The 15,643-nt window shown below is 38.7% G+C and overlaps 1 protein-coding gene across 1 annotated transcript in view; it reads left to right on the forward strand.

Moving 5' to 3' along the window:
• The window catches only part of LOC126029909 (phospholipid-transporting ATPase ABCA3-like), a 142,093-nt gene that overhangs the window by 121,648 nt on the left and 4,802 nt on the right, over nucleotides 1–15,643 (forward strand). Inside the window, exons 24-28 of the mRNA XM_049788150.1 lie at nucleotides 7,991–8,128; nucleotides 8,916–9,110; nucleotides 12,726–12,913; nucleotides 13,383–13,553; nucleotides 14,108–14,298. Of these exons, the coding sequence (XP_049644107.1) occupies nucleotides 7,991–8,128; nucleotides 8,916–9,110; nucleotides 12,726–12,913; nucleotides 13,383–13,553; nucleotides 14,108–14,298 (883 nt within the window). The remainder of the gene's footprint in view (nucleotides 1–7,990; nucleotides 8,129–8,915; nucleotides 9,111–12,725; nucleotides 12,914–13,382; nucleotides 13,554–14,107; nucleotides 14,299–15,643) is intronic.

Consider the following 15,643-nt stretch of genomic DNA (forward strand, 5'->3'; position numbering starts at 1 on the left):
TTTGTTTTGTTTTGGGAGAGCACACCCATTTGATGCTCAGGGGTTACTCCTGGCTAAGCGCTCAGAAATTACCCCTGGCTTGGAGGGACCATATGGGACGCCGGGGAATCGAACCACGGTCCTTCCTTGGCTAGCACTTGCAAGGCAGACACCTTACCTCTAGTGCCACCTCACCAGCCTCCTTCTTTGTAACTTTTAAAATTGAGACTTGAGGGTCATCTGCTGCCTAGAAGAAACACATCTGAATAGTCAGTACAAACATAGACTCAAAATCAAAGACTGCAAGAAAGTCATCCAAGCAAATTACTCCCTTAAAATAATGGGTGGTCATATCACTATCAGATGACACAAATTTAGACTCATAAAAGCTATATAGGACAAAGATGGACATTTTCTACTAATCAAGGGATATGTACAGCTCCTAAATATATATGCACCAAATGAGAGACCAGAAAAAGTATTTAATACCATTGTTGACAAATACAAAAGAAGATATCAGTAGCAACACAATAATAGTGAGAGACCTCAACACTGCCCTGTAAACCCCTTGATATGTCAACCAGACTGAAATACAAAAGAATATACTAGGTCTGAAAAGAGATAGAAGAAAGTGAAGTAGTAGGTATATATATGTATATATATATATATACTATATTTCATGCTGGCCCATAAAACATATCTCAAAGTCAGGAGGATAGAAATCATACAGACTACCTTCTCAGATTACAAGGCACTGAAACTACAAAGGGACACAGAAGAAGAAACTTTAATACTTGGAAATTAAACAGCTCATTACTGAACAATTGGTGGGTAAAAGATGAAATCAAAGAGGAAATCAAAACATTCCTGGAAACAAATGACAATGAACACACAAATTATTGGAATTTATGGGATGCAGCAAAAGCAGTACTAAGAGGAAAATTTATAGCTTTGCCAGCACACATCAGAAAAGGAGCCTACGGCCCGGAGAGATAGCACAGCGGTGTTTGCCTTGCAAGCAGCCAATCCAGGACCAAAGGTGGTTGGTTCGAATCCCGGTGTCCCATATGGTCCCCCGTGCCTGCCAGGAGCTATTTCTGAGCAGACAGCCAGGAGAAAGCCCTGAGCACTGCCGGGTGTAGCCCAAAAAACCAAAAAGAAAGAAAGAAAGAAAGAAAGAAAGAAAAGGAAAAGAAGAAAGAAAAGAAAGAAGAAAGAAAAAGAAAGAGAAAGAAAGAAAGAAAGAAGAAAGAAAGAAGAAGAATAAGAAAGAGAAGAAAGAAAAGAAAGAAAGAAAGAAAGAAAGAAAGGAAGGAAGGAAGGAAGGTAGGAAGGAGGAAGGAAGAAAGGAAGGAAGGAAGGAAGAGAAGGAAGGAAGGAAGGAAGGAAGGAAGGAAGAAAGAAGAAAGAAAGAAAGAAAGAAAGAAAGAAAGAAAGAAAGAAAGAAAGAAAGAAAGAAGAAAGAAAAAAGAAAGAAAGAAAGAAAGGAAGGAAGGAAGAAAGGAAGGCAGAAAGAAAGAAAGAAAGAAAGAAAGAAAGAAAGAAGAAAGAAAAGGAGCCTACATAAATAGCTTAATGACACAGCTTATAAAATTAGAAATTGATCAACAAAAGGAACCAAAATAGGTAGGCAGAAATAAATAACAAAGCTTAAAGCAGAAACCACTGAAGTATCAATCCAAAAAGCAACCCAAAAGATTAATGAAATCAAAAGTTGGTTCTTTAAAAATATAAACAAGATTGGGGCTGGAGAGATAGCATGGAGGTAAGGCGTTTGCCTTTCATGCAAGAGGTCATCGGTTCGAATCCCAGCGTCCCATATGGTCCCCCATGCCTGCCAGGAGCAATTTCTGAGCATGGAGCCAGGAGTAACCCCTGAGCACTGCCGGGTGTGACCCAAAAACCACAACAAAAAAAAAAATATAAACAAGATTGATAAACCACTAGCAAAACTCACAAAAAAAGGAGAGAGAGAAACTTAGTAAACCATATTAAAAATGAAAAGGGGGAACAACACATAGGCAAAACTCTCCAGGACATTGAGACTTCAGGCATCTTCAAGGAGGAAACTGCACTCTCCAAGCAAGTGAAAACAGAGATTAACAGATGGGAATATATTAAGTTGAGAAGCTTCTGCACCTCAAAGGAAATAGTGCCCAGGATACAAGAGCCACCCACTGAGTGGGAGAATCTATTCACCCAATACCCATCAGACAAAGGGCTAATCTCCAAAATATACAAGGCACTGACAGAAATTTACAAGAAAAAAACATCTAATCCCATCAAAAAATGGGGGATCATATGTGGTGCCAAGGGACTTGAACCAGCCACATGCAAGACTCTTACCTCCTATACAATCTGTCTGGCCCACTAAATATTTCTATCTGTTACTAGTATATAGCCTTTTCACATATTTGTTTTGTTTCTGCAGAAGTATAATTAGTTCCTGGAGGGCAAACAATGCTTCTGATATCAAAGGAATCAAAGGAGGGATTGGAGCTAGATCTGTTCTCTGATACTGCAGGTCTCCTGAGCCTATTAAAAGTGATCTCTGAGCACCAACCCTGGAATAGTTTCTAAGCATTGCTGGGAGTGGCCTCCGAACCAATCCAAACAACAAAAAAGGAGGCCAGGAAAATAGCTCAAAAGATGGAGCACATTTTTCTCCAAAGAAGCCTCAAGTTTGATCCCCAGCATTATATAGCTTCCCAAGCCACACTGGGAGTGATCCCACATGATGGTGTCCCACACCCCCAATCCTAAAAGATAAAAAAAAAAAAATGGGGAGAAGAAATGAACAGACATTTTGACAAAGAAGAAATACAAATGGCCAAAAGACACATGAAGAAATGCTCCACATCACTAATCATCAGAGAGATGCAAATCAAAACAACAATGAGATACCACCTCACACCACAGAGAATGGCACACATCACAAAGAATGAGAACAAACAGTGCTGGCGGGGATGTGGAGAGAAAGGAACCCTTATCCACTGCTGGTGGGAATGCTGTCTAGTTCAACCTTTATGGAAAGCAATATGGAGATTCCTCCAAAAAACTGGAAATCGAGCTCCCATACGATCCAGCTATACCACTCCTAGGAATATACCCTAAGAACACAAAAAAATACAATACAAAAATCCCTTCCTTACACCTATATTCATTGCAGCACTATTTACCATAGCAAGACTCTGGAAACAACCAAGATGCCCTTCAACAGACGAATGGCTAAAGAAACTGTGGTACATATACACAATGGAATATTATGCAGCTGTCAGGAGGGATGAAGTCATGAAATTTTCCTATACATGGATGTACACAGAATCTATTATGCTGAGTGAAATAAGTCAGAGAGAGAGAGAAAAACGCAGAATGGTCTCACTCATCTATGGGTTTTAAGAAAAATGAAAGACATTCTTGCAATAATAAATTTCAGACACAAAAGAGAAAAGAGCTGGAAGTTCCAGCTCACCTCAGGAAGCTCACCACAAAGAGTGATGAGTTTAGTTAGAGAAATAACTACATTTTGAACTGTCCTAATATTGAGAATGTATGAGGGAAATGTAGAGCCTGTTTAGGGTACAGGCGGGGGTTGGGTGGGGAGGAGGGAGATTTGGGACTTGGGTGATGGGAATGTTGCACTGGTGATGGGTGGTGCTCCTTTTATGACTGAAACCCAAACACAATCATGTATGTAATCAAGGTGTTTAAATAAAAAAATAAAAATAAAATAAAAATAAAATAAAAAAAAATGAAAAGGGGGAGATCACTACAGAAACTGCAGATTAAAAGGGTAACCAGAGAACTTTGAGAAACTCTGTACCATGAAACATGAGAACCTGGGCCCGGAGAGATAGCACAGCGGCGTTTGCCTTGCAAGCAGCCGATCCAGAACCAAAGGTGGTTGGTTCAAATCCCGGTGTCCCATATGGTCCCCCGTGCCTGCCAGGAGCTATTTCTGAGCAGACAGCCAGGAGTAACCCCTGAGCACTGCCGGGTGTGGGCCCCCCCCCAAAAAAAAAGTCAGAAACATGAGAACCTGGAAGAAATAGATAAATTTTTGGACACTTATAATCTTCCATGGTTAAGCCAGGATAATTTGGCATATCTAAACAGACCCATCACTACTGAGGAAATTAAAATGGTAATCAAAAGTCTTCCCAAAAACAAAAGCCAGTTCCAGATGGAATCACTAATGAATTCCTTCAAAACTTCCAAAAGGAAGTACTACCAATCCTTTTCAGGCTCTTCCATAAAATTGAAGAAATAGTAATACTTCCGAAGCTTTTGAAGCTAGCATCACCCTGATACCAAGACAGACAGAGATGCTGCAAAAACAAAACAAAACAAAAAACAAAACAAAACAAAAAAACTACAGACCAATATTCCCGATGAACACAGATGCAAAGATCCTCAACACAATCCTGGCAAATAGGATCCAATGCCTCATCAAAAATGTCATTCACACAACTAAGTAGTTTCATCCCAGGAATGCAAGGATGGTTTATCATACATAAATCAATCAACATAATACACCATATCAACAAAAAGAAAAATAAGTCATATGATCATATCAATAGATGCAGAGAAAGCATTCGATAAGGTCCAACACCCAATCTTGATTAAAAAACTCTCATCAAGATAGGAATGGAAAGAACTTTTCTCAATATAGTCAAAGCCATCTACCACAAGTCAATGGCAAATATTATTCTCAGTTGATATAAACTAAAAGCCTTTTCTCTAATATCTGGTACAAGGCACGGCTTCCTTCTCTCAGAGGTCCTATTCAACATAGTGCTGGAAGTTCTTGCCATAGCTATTAGGCAAGAAAAAGATATCAAGGGCATCCAGATAGAAAAGAAAGAAATCAAGCTCTCACTGTTTGCAGATGACATGATAATATATTTAGAAAACCCTAAAGACTTTACCAAAAGGTTTCTAGAAGCAATAGATTCATATAGCAAAGTGGCAGGCTACAAAAAAATCAACATGCAAAAATCAATGGCCTTCTTATACACCAATAATGATAGAGAAGTAACAGCATTCTTTTTTTTTTTTTTTTGGTTTTTTTTTTTGGTTTTTGGGCCACACCCATTTGACGCTCAGGGGTTACTCCTGGCTATGTGCTCAGAAGTTGCTCCTGGCTTGGGGGACCATATGGGACACCGGGGGATCGAACCGCGGTCCGTCCAAGGTTAGCGCAGGCAAGGCAGGCACCTTACCTTTAGCGCCACCGCCCGGCCCAGTAACGGCATTCTTAAAAACAATCCCATTCACATTAGTGTCACACAAACTAAAATATCTTGGAGTAAACTTAACTAGAGAGTTTAAGAAAACTACAAAACCCTGCTTCAAGAAATAAAAGAGTAAACTTAACTAGAGAGTTTAAGAAAACTACAAAACCCTGCTTCAAGAAATAAAAGAGGACACAAGGAAAAATGGCAATACTCCTCTAAGAATTGTACATATTTAATGCAATCCCTCTGACGACACCCATGACATTCTTCAAAGAAATGGATCAAACACTCCCGAAATTCATTTGGAACAATAAATACCCACGAATAGCTAAAGCAACCCTTGGGAAAAGGAATATGGGAGGCATCACTTTCCCAAATTTTAAGTTGTATTACAAAGCTATACTTATTAAAGCAGCATGGTATTGGAATAGAGACAGATCCTTGATATGGTGGAATAGACTTGAATATTCAGAGAATGTTCCTCTGATTTGAATCTGCACCACCTAGAACTGAGTTCTAGACCAAGAAAAGCCCCCCAAACACCACTTGACATGGCCCCAAAACCAAACTGAGAAAAGAGACATTTAGTTTTGTAAAACTTTTTAAGTATTAAAAAGGGGCACAAACACAATCACCAGGTTCAAACTAGGCCAACCAACTCACTCTTTCTTCAGATGAGATGTAAACTGAGCCATAAAAGATTATGGCGACACCAGCCCAGGCAGCACAAAGCTGGCCATCTCAAGAAGAAAGAGTGGGCCAAGTCTTCACCGTGCTGAAGCCATGCTTGCTGCCTCCATCACCCAGAATCCCTGTTTTCCGATGGTCTGCTTCATCACTGACCCTCTACGATTACCTGCTGGGACACCAGTCTCACCACACTTCAGGTTGGCCAGGTGTTGTACTGATATCATTAAGACTTTTCTTGGAGTGAGTGTCGGCACCCTCCCACATGTCTCCCTTTTTCCTTGAAATCCTGGCACCTACCATGTTAGAACTAGACCTCTTGGGCCCGGAGAGATAGCACAGCGGCGTTTGCCTTGCAAGCAGCAGATCCAGGACCTAAGGTGGTTGGTTCGAATCCCGGTGTCCCATATGGTCCCCCGTGCCTACCAGGAGCTATTTCTGAGCAGACAGCCAGGAGTAACCCCTGAGCACCGCCGGGGTGTGGCCCAAAAACAAAAAAAAAAAGAACAAGAACTAGACCTCTTCCAGGATGCCCTGCACCAGAGTATATGACCCTAAAATTTAAATATCATAATTTTGAATTTATGAACTTCATTTGTTGATGCTTTCATCCCTAAGGAAAAACCCCAACTTAACAGTCTGGACATATAACAAGAGCTTACTAAACCGTCTGCTATTAATGACTTTATTAGTGATACATATTTACACAAATGAACTTGCTAACTGTACTTTTTCTTTTCTCTTTTTCTCTTCTCATCCATTTTATTTTTTTTCTTTCCACTTTTTTCAATAACTTACCTAGAAATAAATTATTCTGATTAACTATGTCAACTATGTATGCATTTTATTTAAATAAATAAAATTATAAAGGGGATTCTCAGATTCCATGGTCTTTTGAACATACCTCAATTGTAATAAATCATACCTGAGAATAATATCAGTGTTGCATTTGTTTTACATCCAGTGTCCATTTTCTAATAGAAAGATTCTATTTACTCATAATTCTAGAAAAACATGTTCATGACTAGAGTTTCAGAAACTAAGTCAAAAATAAATGTGTGTGTGTAATACAAAAAAATACCCTCTGCATGCATATGTTCATTGCAGAGCTATTTACAATAACCAGAATCTGGAAACAACCAGGTGCCCAACAACAGATGTGTCTACAGAAACTGTGGTACATTGGGGGCGGAAAAATAGCATGGAGTTAAGACGTTTGCTTTGCATGCAGAAGGACAGTAGTTCGAATCCCGGCATCCCATTTGGTTCCCCGAGCCTGTCAGGAGGAACCCCTGAGCACTGCTGGGTGTGACCCAAAAACCACACACACACACACACACACACACACACACACACACACACACACACACACACACACACACAAAGAAACTGTGGTACATCTATACCTGAGCACTGCTGGGTGTGACCCAAAATACATCTATACAATGGAATACCTGTTAGAAAAAAATGAAGTCATGAAATTTTCCTATACATGGATGAACATGGAAACTATTATACTGAGTGAAATAAGTCAGGAGAGAGATAGACACAGAATAGTCTTACTCATCTGTGGGATTTAAGAAAAATAAAAGACAGTATGTTAATAATATCCAGAGCCAATAGAAATGAGGCCTGGAAGGACTAACTATGATTTGAAGCTTACCACAAAGAGTGGTGAGTTCAGTTAGAGAAATAACCAGAATAACAACTCTCTTGAAAATGACAGTGAGTGAGAGAAATAGAATGCTGTCTCTAAAACAGGAAGGGGATGGGGGAGGATGGAGATAAGGGACATTGGTGGCGTGGCAGGAAGGTTGCACTGGTGAAGCGGGAAGTACATTTTATGACTGAAACCCAACTATGAACATGTTTGTAACCATGGTGCTTAAATAAAGATATTATTAAAAAATTTTAAATAAATTTATGTATGAATTCAGAAAATTGATAGGAAAGCTTTTAGAAATTACTCAAGCCTTTTCTGATGCTTCTGAGACAACACCCTCAAATCAGTTTTCCAAAAACCACTCAGTAAAAACAAGTTATCTTAAACTCTATTTACATCTGTGATTTTTGCCTTGTAAATGTAGGCTTTGCCGAAAACTAATTTAGTGACCGATGAACAATGCATGAAAGACAAAGATCAAGATGCAGAAGAAAAAGAAGATAATAATGCTGTAGCTCCTAAATTGAACAATACTCCACTGGTTCTTAAAGAAGTTACAAAGGTAAAAAAAAAAAAAAAAGGCATTGGGAACTAAGCTTAACCCCCACTGTTCCTGCAAATAACTTTACTATTCTTTAATAGTATTACTTATTGATAGTCCTCCCTAAATGACCTATTTAGTTGTTAAAACTTTAAGTGAAAAAGCATATACTAAAACAGATCTTAGAATAATACCTTTGTTGCTAGATACATATTGTTTCTAGATAAGAGAAAGCAAAGTTATTGAAAAAATGGAGATAAAAAATAAAATGGAAGAGAAAAATGAAAATAGAAAAGCATAAAAAGAAAGATATAGGGGTCGGGAAGGTGGCGCTAGAGATAAGGTGTCTGCCTTGTAAGCGCTACCAAGGAACGGACCGCGGTTCGATCCCCCGGTGTCCCATATGGTTCCCCCAAGCCAGGGGCGATTTCTGAGCACATAGCCAGGAGTAACCCCTGAGCGTCAAACGGGTGTGGCCCAAAAACCAAAAAAAAAAAAAAAAGAAAGATATAAACTTGGGCTAGTATTTTTTCTCATTTTTGTTAGTTATCACAAAATTATTACTATGAAAATATTTTATTCAAGGATTACTTACTGTATTACTATAGCTCTTGTGTACATTATATAAAGATAAATGGATGGATGGATGGATAAATATACGGATAGATGGATGGATGAATATTTTGGTAAATAGAGTGTTAAAACAGAAAGAACTTTTGTAAAACTACTCACAACTAATAATCCACAGGGAGTTATGATTATGGGTGGTCCATATTGGTGCTTTAATACACTGTGAGTTTTCTTTCAGATTTATTTTAAGTGTCCAATTGTAAATGCTGTGAGAAACATCTCACTCATAGTCCAAAAGTCAGAGTGTTTTGGATTACTTGGATTAGATGGAGCTGGAAAAAGCACTACATTTAAAATGATTACAGGAAAGGAAACCACAACCTCTGGAGTTGTGCTAATTGATGGCATTAACATCATTGAGAATATTTGGAAGGTATTTCTTAACTCTTTACTGAATTGGTGTCCTAAGGGAGAAGAAGTCAGCAAATGACTTTGGGATAAGAGTGGAAAACTTGAAGCATTAATGTATATATTCCTTTTCCAAAAGTAACAGACCCCAGGGACAGCAGTTGTCATGCTAGCATATTAAGTTTGTCAAAGGAAAATATCCATTCATTTAGGCTAAAAAAAAAAGTCTAAATCAAAGTAGAAACAGGACAAACCATGTTGTTTAGTCTGCTATGACACTTTTGGGGTTTGATATAAAATGGTAATTAGACGGGGCTGGAGAGATAGCATGAGGTAGGGTGTTTGCCTTGCATGCAGAAGGATGGTGGTTCAAATCCCAGCATCCCATATGGTCCCCTGAGCCTGCCAAGAGTGATTTCTGAGCATAGAGCCAGAAGTAACCCCTGAGCACTGCAGGGTGTGACTCAAAAACAAAAACAGAATGGAAAATGATAATTAGAAAAAATAGATGTTGGGGCCTGCAAAGTGGCACTAGAGGTAAGGTGTCTGCCTTGCAAGCGCTAGCCAAGGAAGGACCGTAGTTCAATCCTCCGGCGTCCCATATGGTCCTCCCAAGCCAGGGGCAATTCCTGAGTGCTTAGCCAGGAGTAACCCCTGAGCATCAGGCGGGTGTGGCCTGAAAAACCAAAAAAAAAGTGAAATATATTAAGAGTAAGGGCTGGAATACAGGACTATGGGAAAGTGCCTTTCTTGAGATCACAAGTTCCATCACTATCACCATCCCACATACTTTGTGCAATCCTGCAACACCATTTGTGATCCCTAGCACCACACAGAGTATGTAATCTCTGGCACACTATACACCACAATTAGGTCTGTATAAGTCTCACAGCTAAATTTTGAGAACCCCAATGAGTATCACAACAAAAATTGTATGAACCCCACAGCAAAATATATGACCCTCAGTGAGTACATAACCAAATTTCATACGAGCACCCACCACAACCAAGTTGTTGCAATAACAACAATAGTAATAATAACAAAGACTGGCAGAGGAGAAAATGAAGATATTAACAGGGTTTTATCTCCATTTGAGTGTGGTTATAAGGAAAACAAATCAGTTGTTTTGTTTTGATTTACTAGTTTTTGACTTTATTTTTCTTCTCTTTTTTCTTCCACTTTTCTCTTTCTTTTTCACTCTTGTGGTTATTATTTGGTGATTTTTTTAATTTTTCTTTGCTGGGTGAATTTTTTTCTTCCATTTTTTTTTCTTATTTTTTTCTCTTCTTTCTTTCTTTGGTAGTTGTTACCAAATTTTTTTCTTCCTTTTTTCTTATCCATTTTATCTTCAGTGATGGTGGAATGGATGCTCAATCTACAACAAGCTGTAAAGTGGAGACCAGTTGCACTAGCATTCTGGGGGGTAAAGGAGGGAGATATGGAATACATGCTGGGAACAGGGGTGGAGGGAGGACAGCACTGGTGGTGGGAATGCCCCTCATTCATTGTCACTATGTACCATAAATGATGCAGTGAAAGATTTGTAATGCACTTTGGTCACAATAAAAATTAAAATAAAATAAAATAAAATGCTAATGTTATATACAGGCTCAAAGTGCATGATTGAAAAACAACCACACAGGAAAAAGTGACAGGACAGCATAAAAAAAGGCAGGAACAATTATACTTAATAATAGACAAAACTGTCTTCAAATTGAAAAAGCAAATAAAAGACAAAGAAAGTAATTCTACACAACAGGAGCCAAAGTTAGAGCAAGTGGGTAGGGTGTTCGTCCAGTTTTGATCCTCAGAATCCCATATGGTCTCCTGAGCACCACCAGGATAATTCCTGAGAACCACTGGGTGTGGCCCAAAAACCAAACATAAAGAGTTTAATACAGCAAAAATACAATGCTCTGAACCAAATGATATCAAAATATTAAGAACTATAATATACTTGACAAAAAACACCAAGAGCAATACAACAGTAGTAATAGAAACTTTAGAATTCATTCAAGTCATTGAGTATATTGGCCACACAGAAAAGTCAATATAATAAAATATAATTTTGTTTATTTACTTGAAAACAGTACTAAAAGGAAAATTTATAACCAAATAGATTTGAAGCAAGACTACTCTCAAATTGACATCACACAAAGTACTAGAAATTCCAAATTAGTAGAAGGGAAGAAATAATCAAAAGTTAAAGCAAAATTGCACAACATAGAAACAACAAACACAAAGCAAAAGATTAATGAAACCAAGAACCAGTCATTCAAAAGAAATTTTAAAATATTGACAAATATTTAGCTAATAAAAAGATGCGAGCCAGAGATAGTATAGCAAGTAGGGTCTTGCATGCTGTAATCCTGGGTTAAATTGCTGGCACCTCATATAGTTCCCTAAGTCTGCCAGAAAAAGCCTTGAGCACTTCCACATGTGACTCCCCCTCAAAATTAAGGGGCACGAATAATAGCACAGCAGACAGGGTGTTTGCCTTGCATGTGGCCAATCTGGGTTCACTCCCCAGCATCCCATATGGTCCTCTGAGTCTGCTGGAGTAATTTCTGAGCACAGAGCCAGGAGCAACCCCAAGCAACACTGGGTGTGATCCAAAAGGCAGAAATCAGAAAAGATAACCACAGAAATGCAAATTTCTCCGAAATATTCAGTATTCTAACCTAACTCTGATGTGAGGTTTTGTTTTGGTCTGGTTTTGGTTTCTGGGTCACACCCGGCAGCGCTCAGGGGTTGCTCCTGGCTCTATGCTCAGAAATCGCTCCTGGCAGGCTCAGGGGACCATATGGGATGCTGGGATTCGAACCACCATCATACATAGAGCAAGATCTTGAAAAAAATCTCTTAAGGGTTCAAGCCCTTGAGAATTTAGTGACACATGGGAGGTTCTGATTTTTCAGTCTATTCCATCTAGAAACTAGACAAAATGTCTCATTTCTTTTTTTGGGGGGGGGGGCCCGCACTCTGTGACGCTGGGGTTACTCCTAGCTTTTGGGCTCAGAAATCGCTCCTGGCTTGGGGACCATATGAGATGCCGGGAAATCGAACCACAGTCTGTCCTAGGTTAGTGTGTGCAAGGCAAATGCCCTATCACTTGTGCCACCACTATGGCTCCCAAATATCTCTTTTCTAATGATAGTTGAGTAGCATCAGATTTCACCTAGAAAAAAAAAATCTACCTTTGCTTCATAATATGCACAATAAATAGATGTTAAAATATTCAGGGGGCCAGAAAGATAGCATGGAGATAAGGCATTTGTCTTGCATGCAGACGGACAATGGTTCGAATCCCAGCATTCCATATGGTCCCCCGAACCTGCCAGGAGTGATTTCTGAGCATAGAGCCAGGAGTAATCCCTGAGTAATGGCGGGTGTGACCCAAAAAAAAACAAAAAATAAAAATTCAATCAGGAATATTAGAACTCCATTTTACTACATTGGGTTCCAGCTGTCAATATTCTTTAGAATAGAAAATAATCCTTCACAGAAAGCTCTCTGGATATCAAACTTTCTTAGTGATCTGGGCTATAAAATATAGGTATTTGATCTCTTCAATGTTGAACTATATGTTCACTTATATTGCTAACAAGGATGTGTTATTTGTTATCACCTCTTGACTCAGGTTAGGTCAAAAATTGGCTATAGTCCTGAAAGAAACCCTATGATGACACATATGACAGGTCGAGAATTACTAATTATGTATGCCAGACTGCGGGGTGTCCCTGAACCTGACATTTATAAATATGTAGAAGCCTTTATATTTTCATTGCACCTGGAAACCCATGCTGATGAGTTTGTCTCCAAATACAGGTGAGACATGCTGTTTCATTTATTAAGCTTAACTATATACATATCTATCTACTCTGCTAAAAATGTGTCAGTATTGTGCAATCAGTAAGATGTCTCTCTAACTCAGAGGAAAAACTGTGAAAAAAAATGTAATGTCCTGTCAGAATTCATAGTTCAGGTGTCAGGAACAAAATAGACCCACTTGTGTGAATTTTGTCGAACATAAGCTCCATCCTCTGCATTTAAAAGGAAAGAGCACTGTCATTCCTATATCTATATATGATACAGGGATATCATTCCTATATCCCTTTTTCTCCCCAAATCAAAAGATTTCACCACTAGTGATACTGAGATTAATTACCAAAATTAAAGTATCTCTATTCAAATTCATTGTTTAGACATGAGTCAGTTCTGTCCTTTGAATTAGTGGCATGTTATATATACTCTTACCCTTTATCTTCTTCACTTTCTTTCTCCTTTGATGTTGAAGTTTTGGAAGCAAACGTAGATTGAATGCTGCTATTGCCTTAATGGGAAATACTTCAGTTGTCTTCCTGGATGAGCCATCTAGTAGTAGAGATCCAACAACCATGAACTTCCTCCAGGACACAGTTACATGGATGTGTAAAAATGGCAAAGCTGTTGTTATATCTTCCCACAGGTATAACCTAGTGGGAGACTTAGTTGAGAATTATAAGCATATTGGAAGAAATTGGAGCAGAAAATATATGTCAGAAAGTTTAGCTAACTACATGAGCTACAAAGTTGGTGAAATTTGGTTCTTATTTAGCCAAAAATCCAGGGTTCTAATAATATAACTGACAGGCAATAGAAAGTTGGGGGTCTTTTTTGTGTATTTATTTATTTATTTATTTGGTTTTTGGGTCACACCCAGCCATGCTCAGGAGTTACTCCTGGTTCTATGCTCAGAAGTCGCTCCTGGCAGGCTCAGGGGACCATATGGGATGCCGGGATTCGAACCACCGACTTTCTGCATGCAAGACAAATGCTTTACCTTCATGCTATCTCTGTGCATTTAATAACTATCTAAGTTTCTTTCAAATTTTAAAATCTTCTATTTATAAATATGGTCTGTAATAATTCCCTGAACTTTACAGCTTCCCTACTGCAATTGTTACTTTAGAATCCAGAACTGACTATGTTTTGAAATGTTAAATGTTTCTTATAAAAGGGATTCTGTTTTGTCTCCCCTAGCATGGAAGACTGTGAGGCTATCTGTACCAGGATGGCCATTATGGTCAATGGAACATTCAAGTACCTAGGGAGCCCTCAACACCTCAAACACAAGTTTTGCAATATATATAATCTAACAGCCAAGATTAAGACAGATCAGACTGTAAATAAACTACCACAATTCAAAGAATTTGTTACAACAAATTTCCCAGGTAATATTGGTAGAGCTAACTTGTGAAAATTGCTTTGTCATTTCCATTCTGCTGCATGTCTTCCATAATGAACTTTTTCCTGTGAATTATTGATGTTTATATTTTATATTAGATTTTTTGAATAATTTTATATAAAATTATCCTTAATTAAGCTTAGAATGTTCTCAAAATAGCAAGGACCCTCAGAAGTCTGTTTCTTGGGAGAGGTGCCCAAATCTGGGAGTGCTCAGTGTTTACTCCTGGCATGGTGCTAGGGTTGAGTCTTGGCAGTGCTAGTGGACCATAGTTTATGACAGGAACTGAACCTGACTTGTCTCTTAAAGGTAAGCACTGTACCTGCTGAACTATTATTCCAACCCATGCTCAGCAGTCTCTTATAGAAATAACCCAGTAAAAAAACCTGTTCAGAGTTTTTTATCCTTTATTGTTTGGTTGGTTGGTTGTTGTTTTTGGGTCACACCCAGCAGGGCTCAGGGGTTACCCCTGGCTCTACACTCAGAAATCACCCCGGGCAGGCACAGGAGACCATATGGGATGCCGGGATTCAAACCACCATACTTGTGCATGTAAGGCAAATGCTTTACCTTTATGCTATCTCTCCAGCCCCTGATTTTTGTCTTTTCTTAAGGCTTTTATTCTTCATAAAGTACTACCATAGGTAAATTTTTAAAAAGCAAATAAATTGGGGCCGGAGATAGCACAGCAGTAGGGCATTCGCCTTGCACACAGTCAACCCAGGATGGACCTAGGTTCAATCCTCGGACACCTGTATGGTCCCCCAAGCCAGGAGTGATTTCTGAGCTTATAGCAGGAGTAACCCCTGAGAGTCACTAAGGTGGCCTAAAAACAAACAAACAAAAAAAAGCAAATAAATTGTGCAAATTGAATAAATATTTGTTCACCTAACTGAAAGATATTTCTTTAAAATTATAATAAATACAGAAATATTTGATATGTGTAATAGCCTTAAAGCATAGTTATCCTTGCTTTTGGGTGGGGAAGGGAATTATATGAAGTGTCAGAGTTATAGCACAGTGGGTAGGGTGCTTGCCTTGCACCCAACTGGCTGACATTCAGTTCTTGGCACCCATATAGTTGCCTGAGCCCACAGAAGTGATCCTTGAGCCCTAAGAATACTTTGATCATTGCCAGGTGTAGCCCAGAAACCAAAATAAATAAATAATTTTGAAGCATATATATACAAAAATATACTCAATATCATTAATCATCTAGGAAATATTAGTTAACATAATGAGATATTACATACCCATGAATATGATTGATTTTTTTTCTTTTGGTTTTTGGGTCAAATCCAGCCATGCTCAGGGGTTACTCCTCCTGGCTC

Source organism: Suncus etruscus, chromosome 15 (assembly GCF_024139225.1).
Source record: "Suncus etruscus isolate mSunEtr1 chromosome 15, mSunEtr1.pri.cur, whole genome shotgun sequence".
In the NCBI taxonomy this organism is placed as follows: Eukaryota; Metazoa; Chordata; class Mammalia; order Eulipotyphla; family Soricidae; genus Suncus; species Suncus etruscus.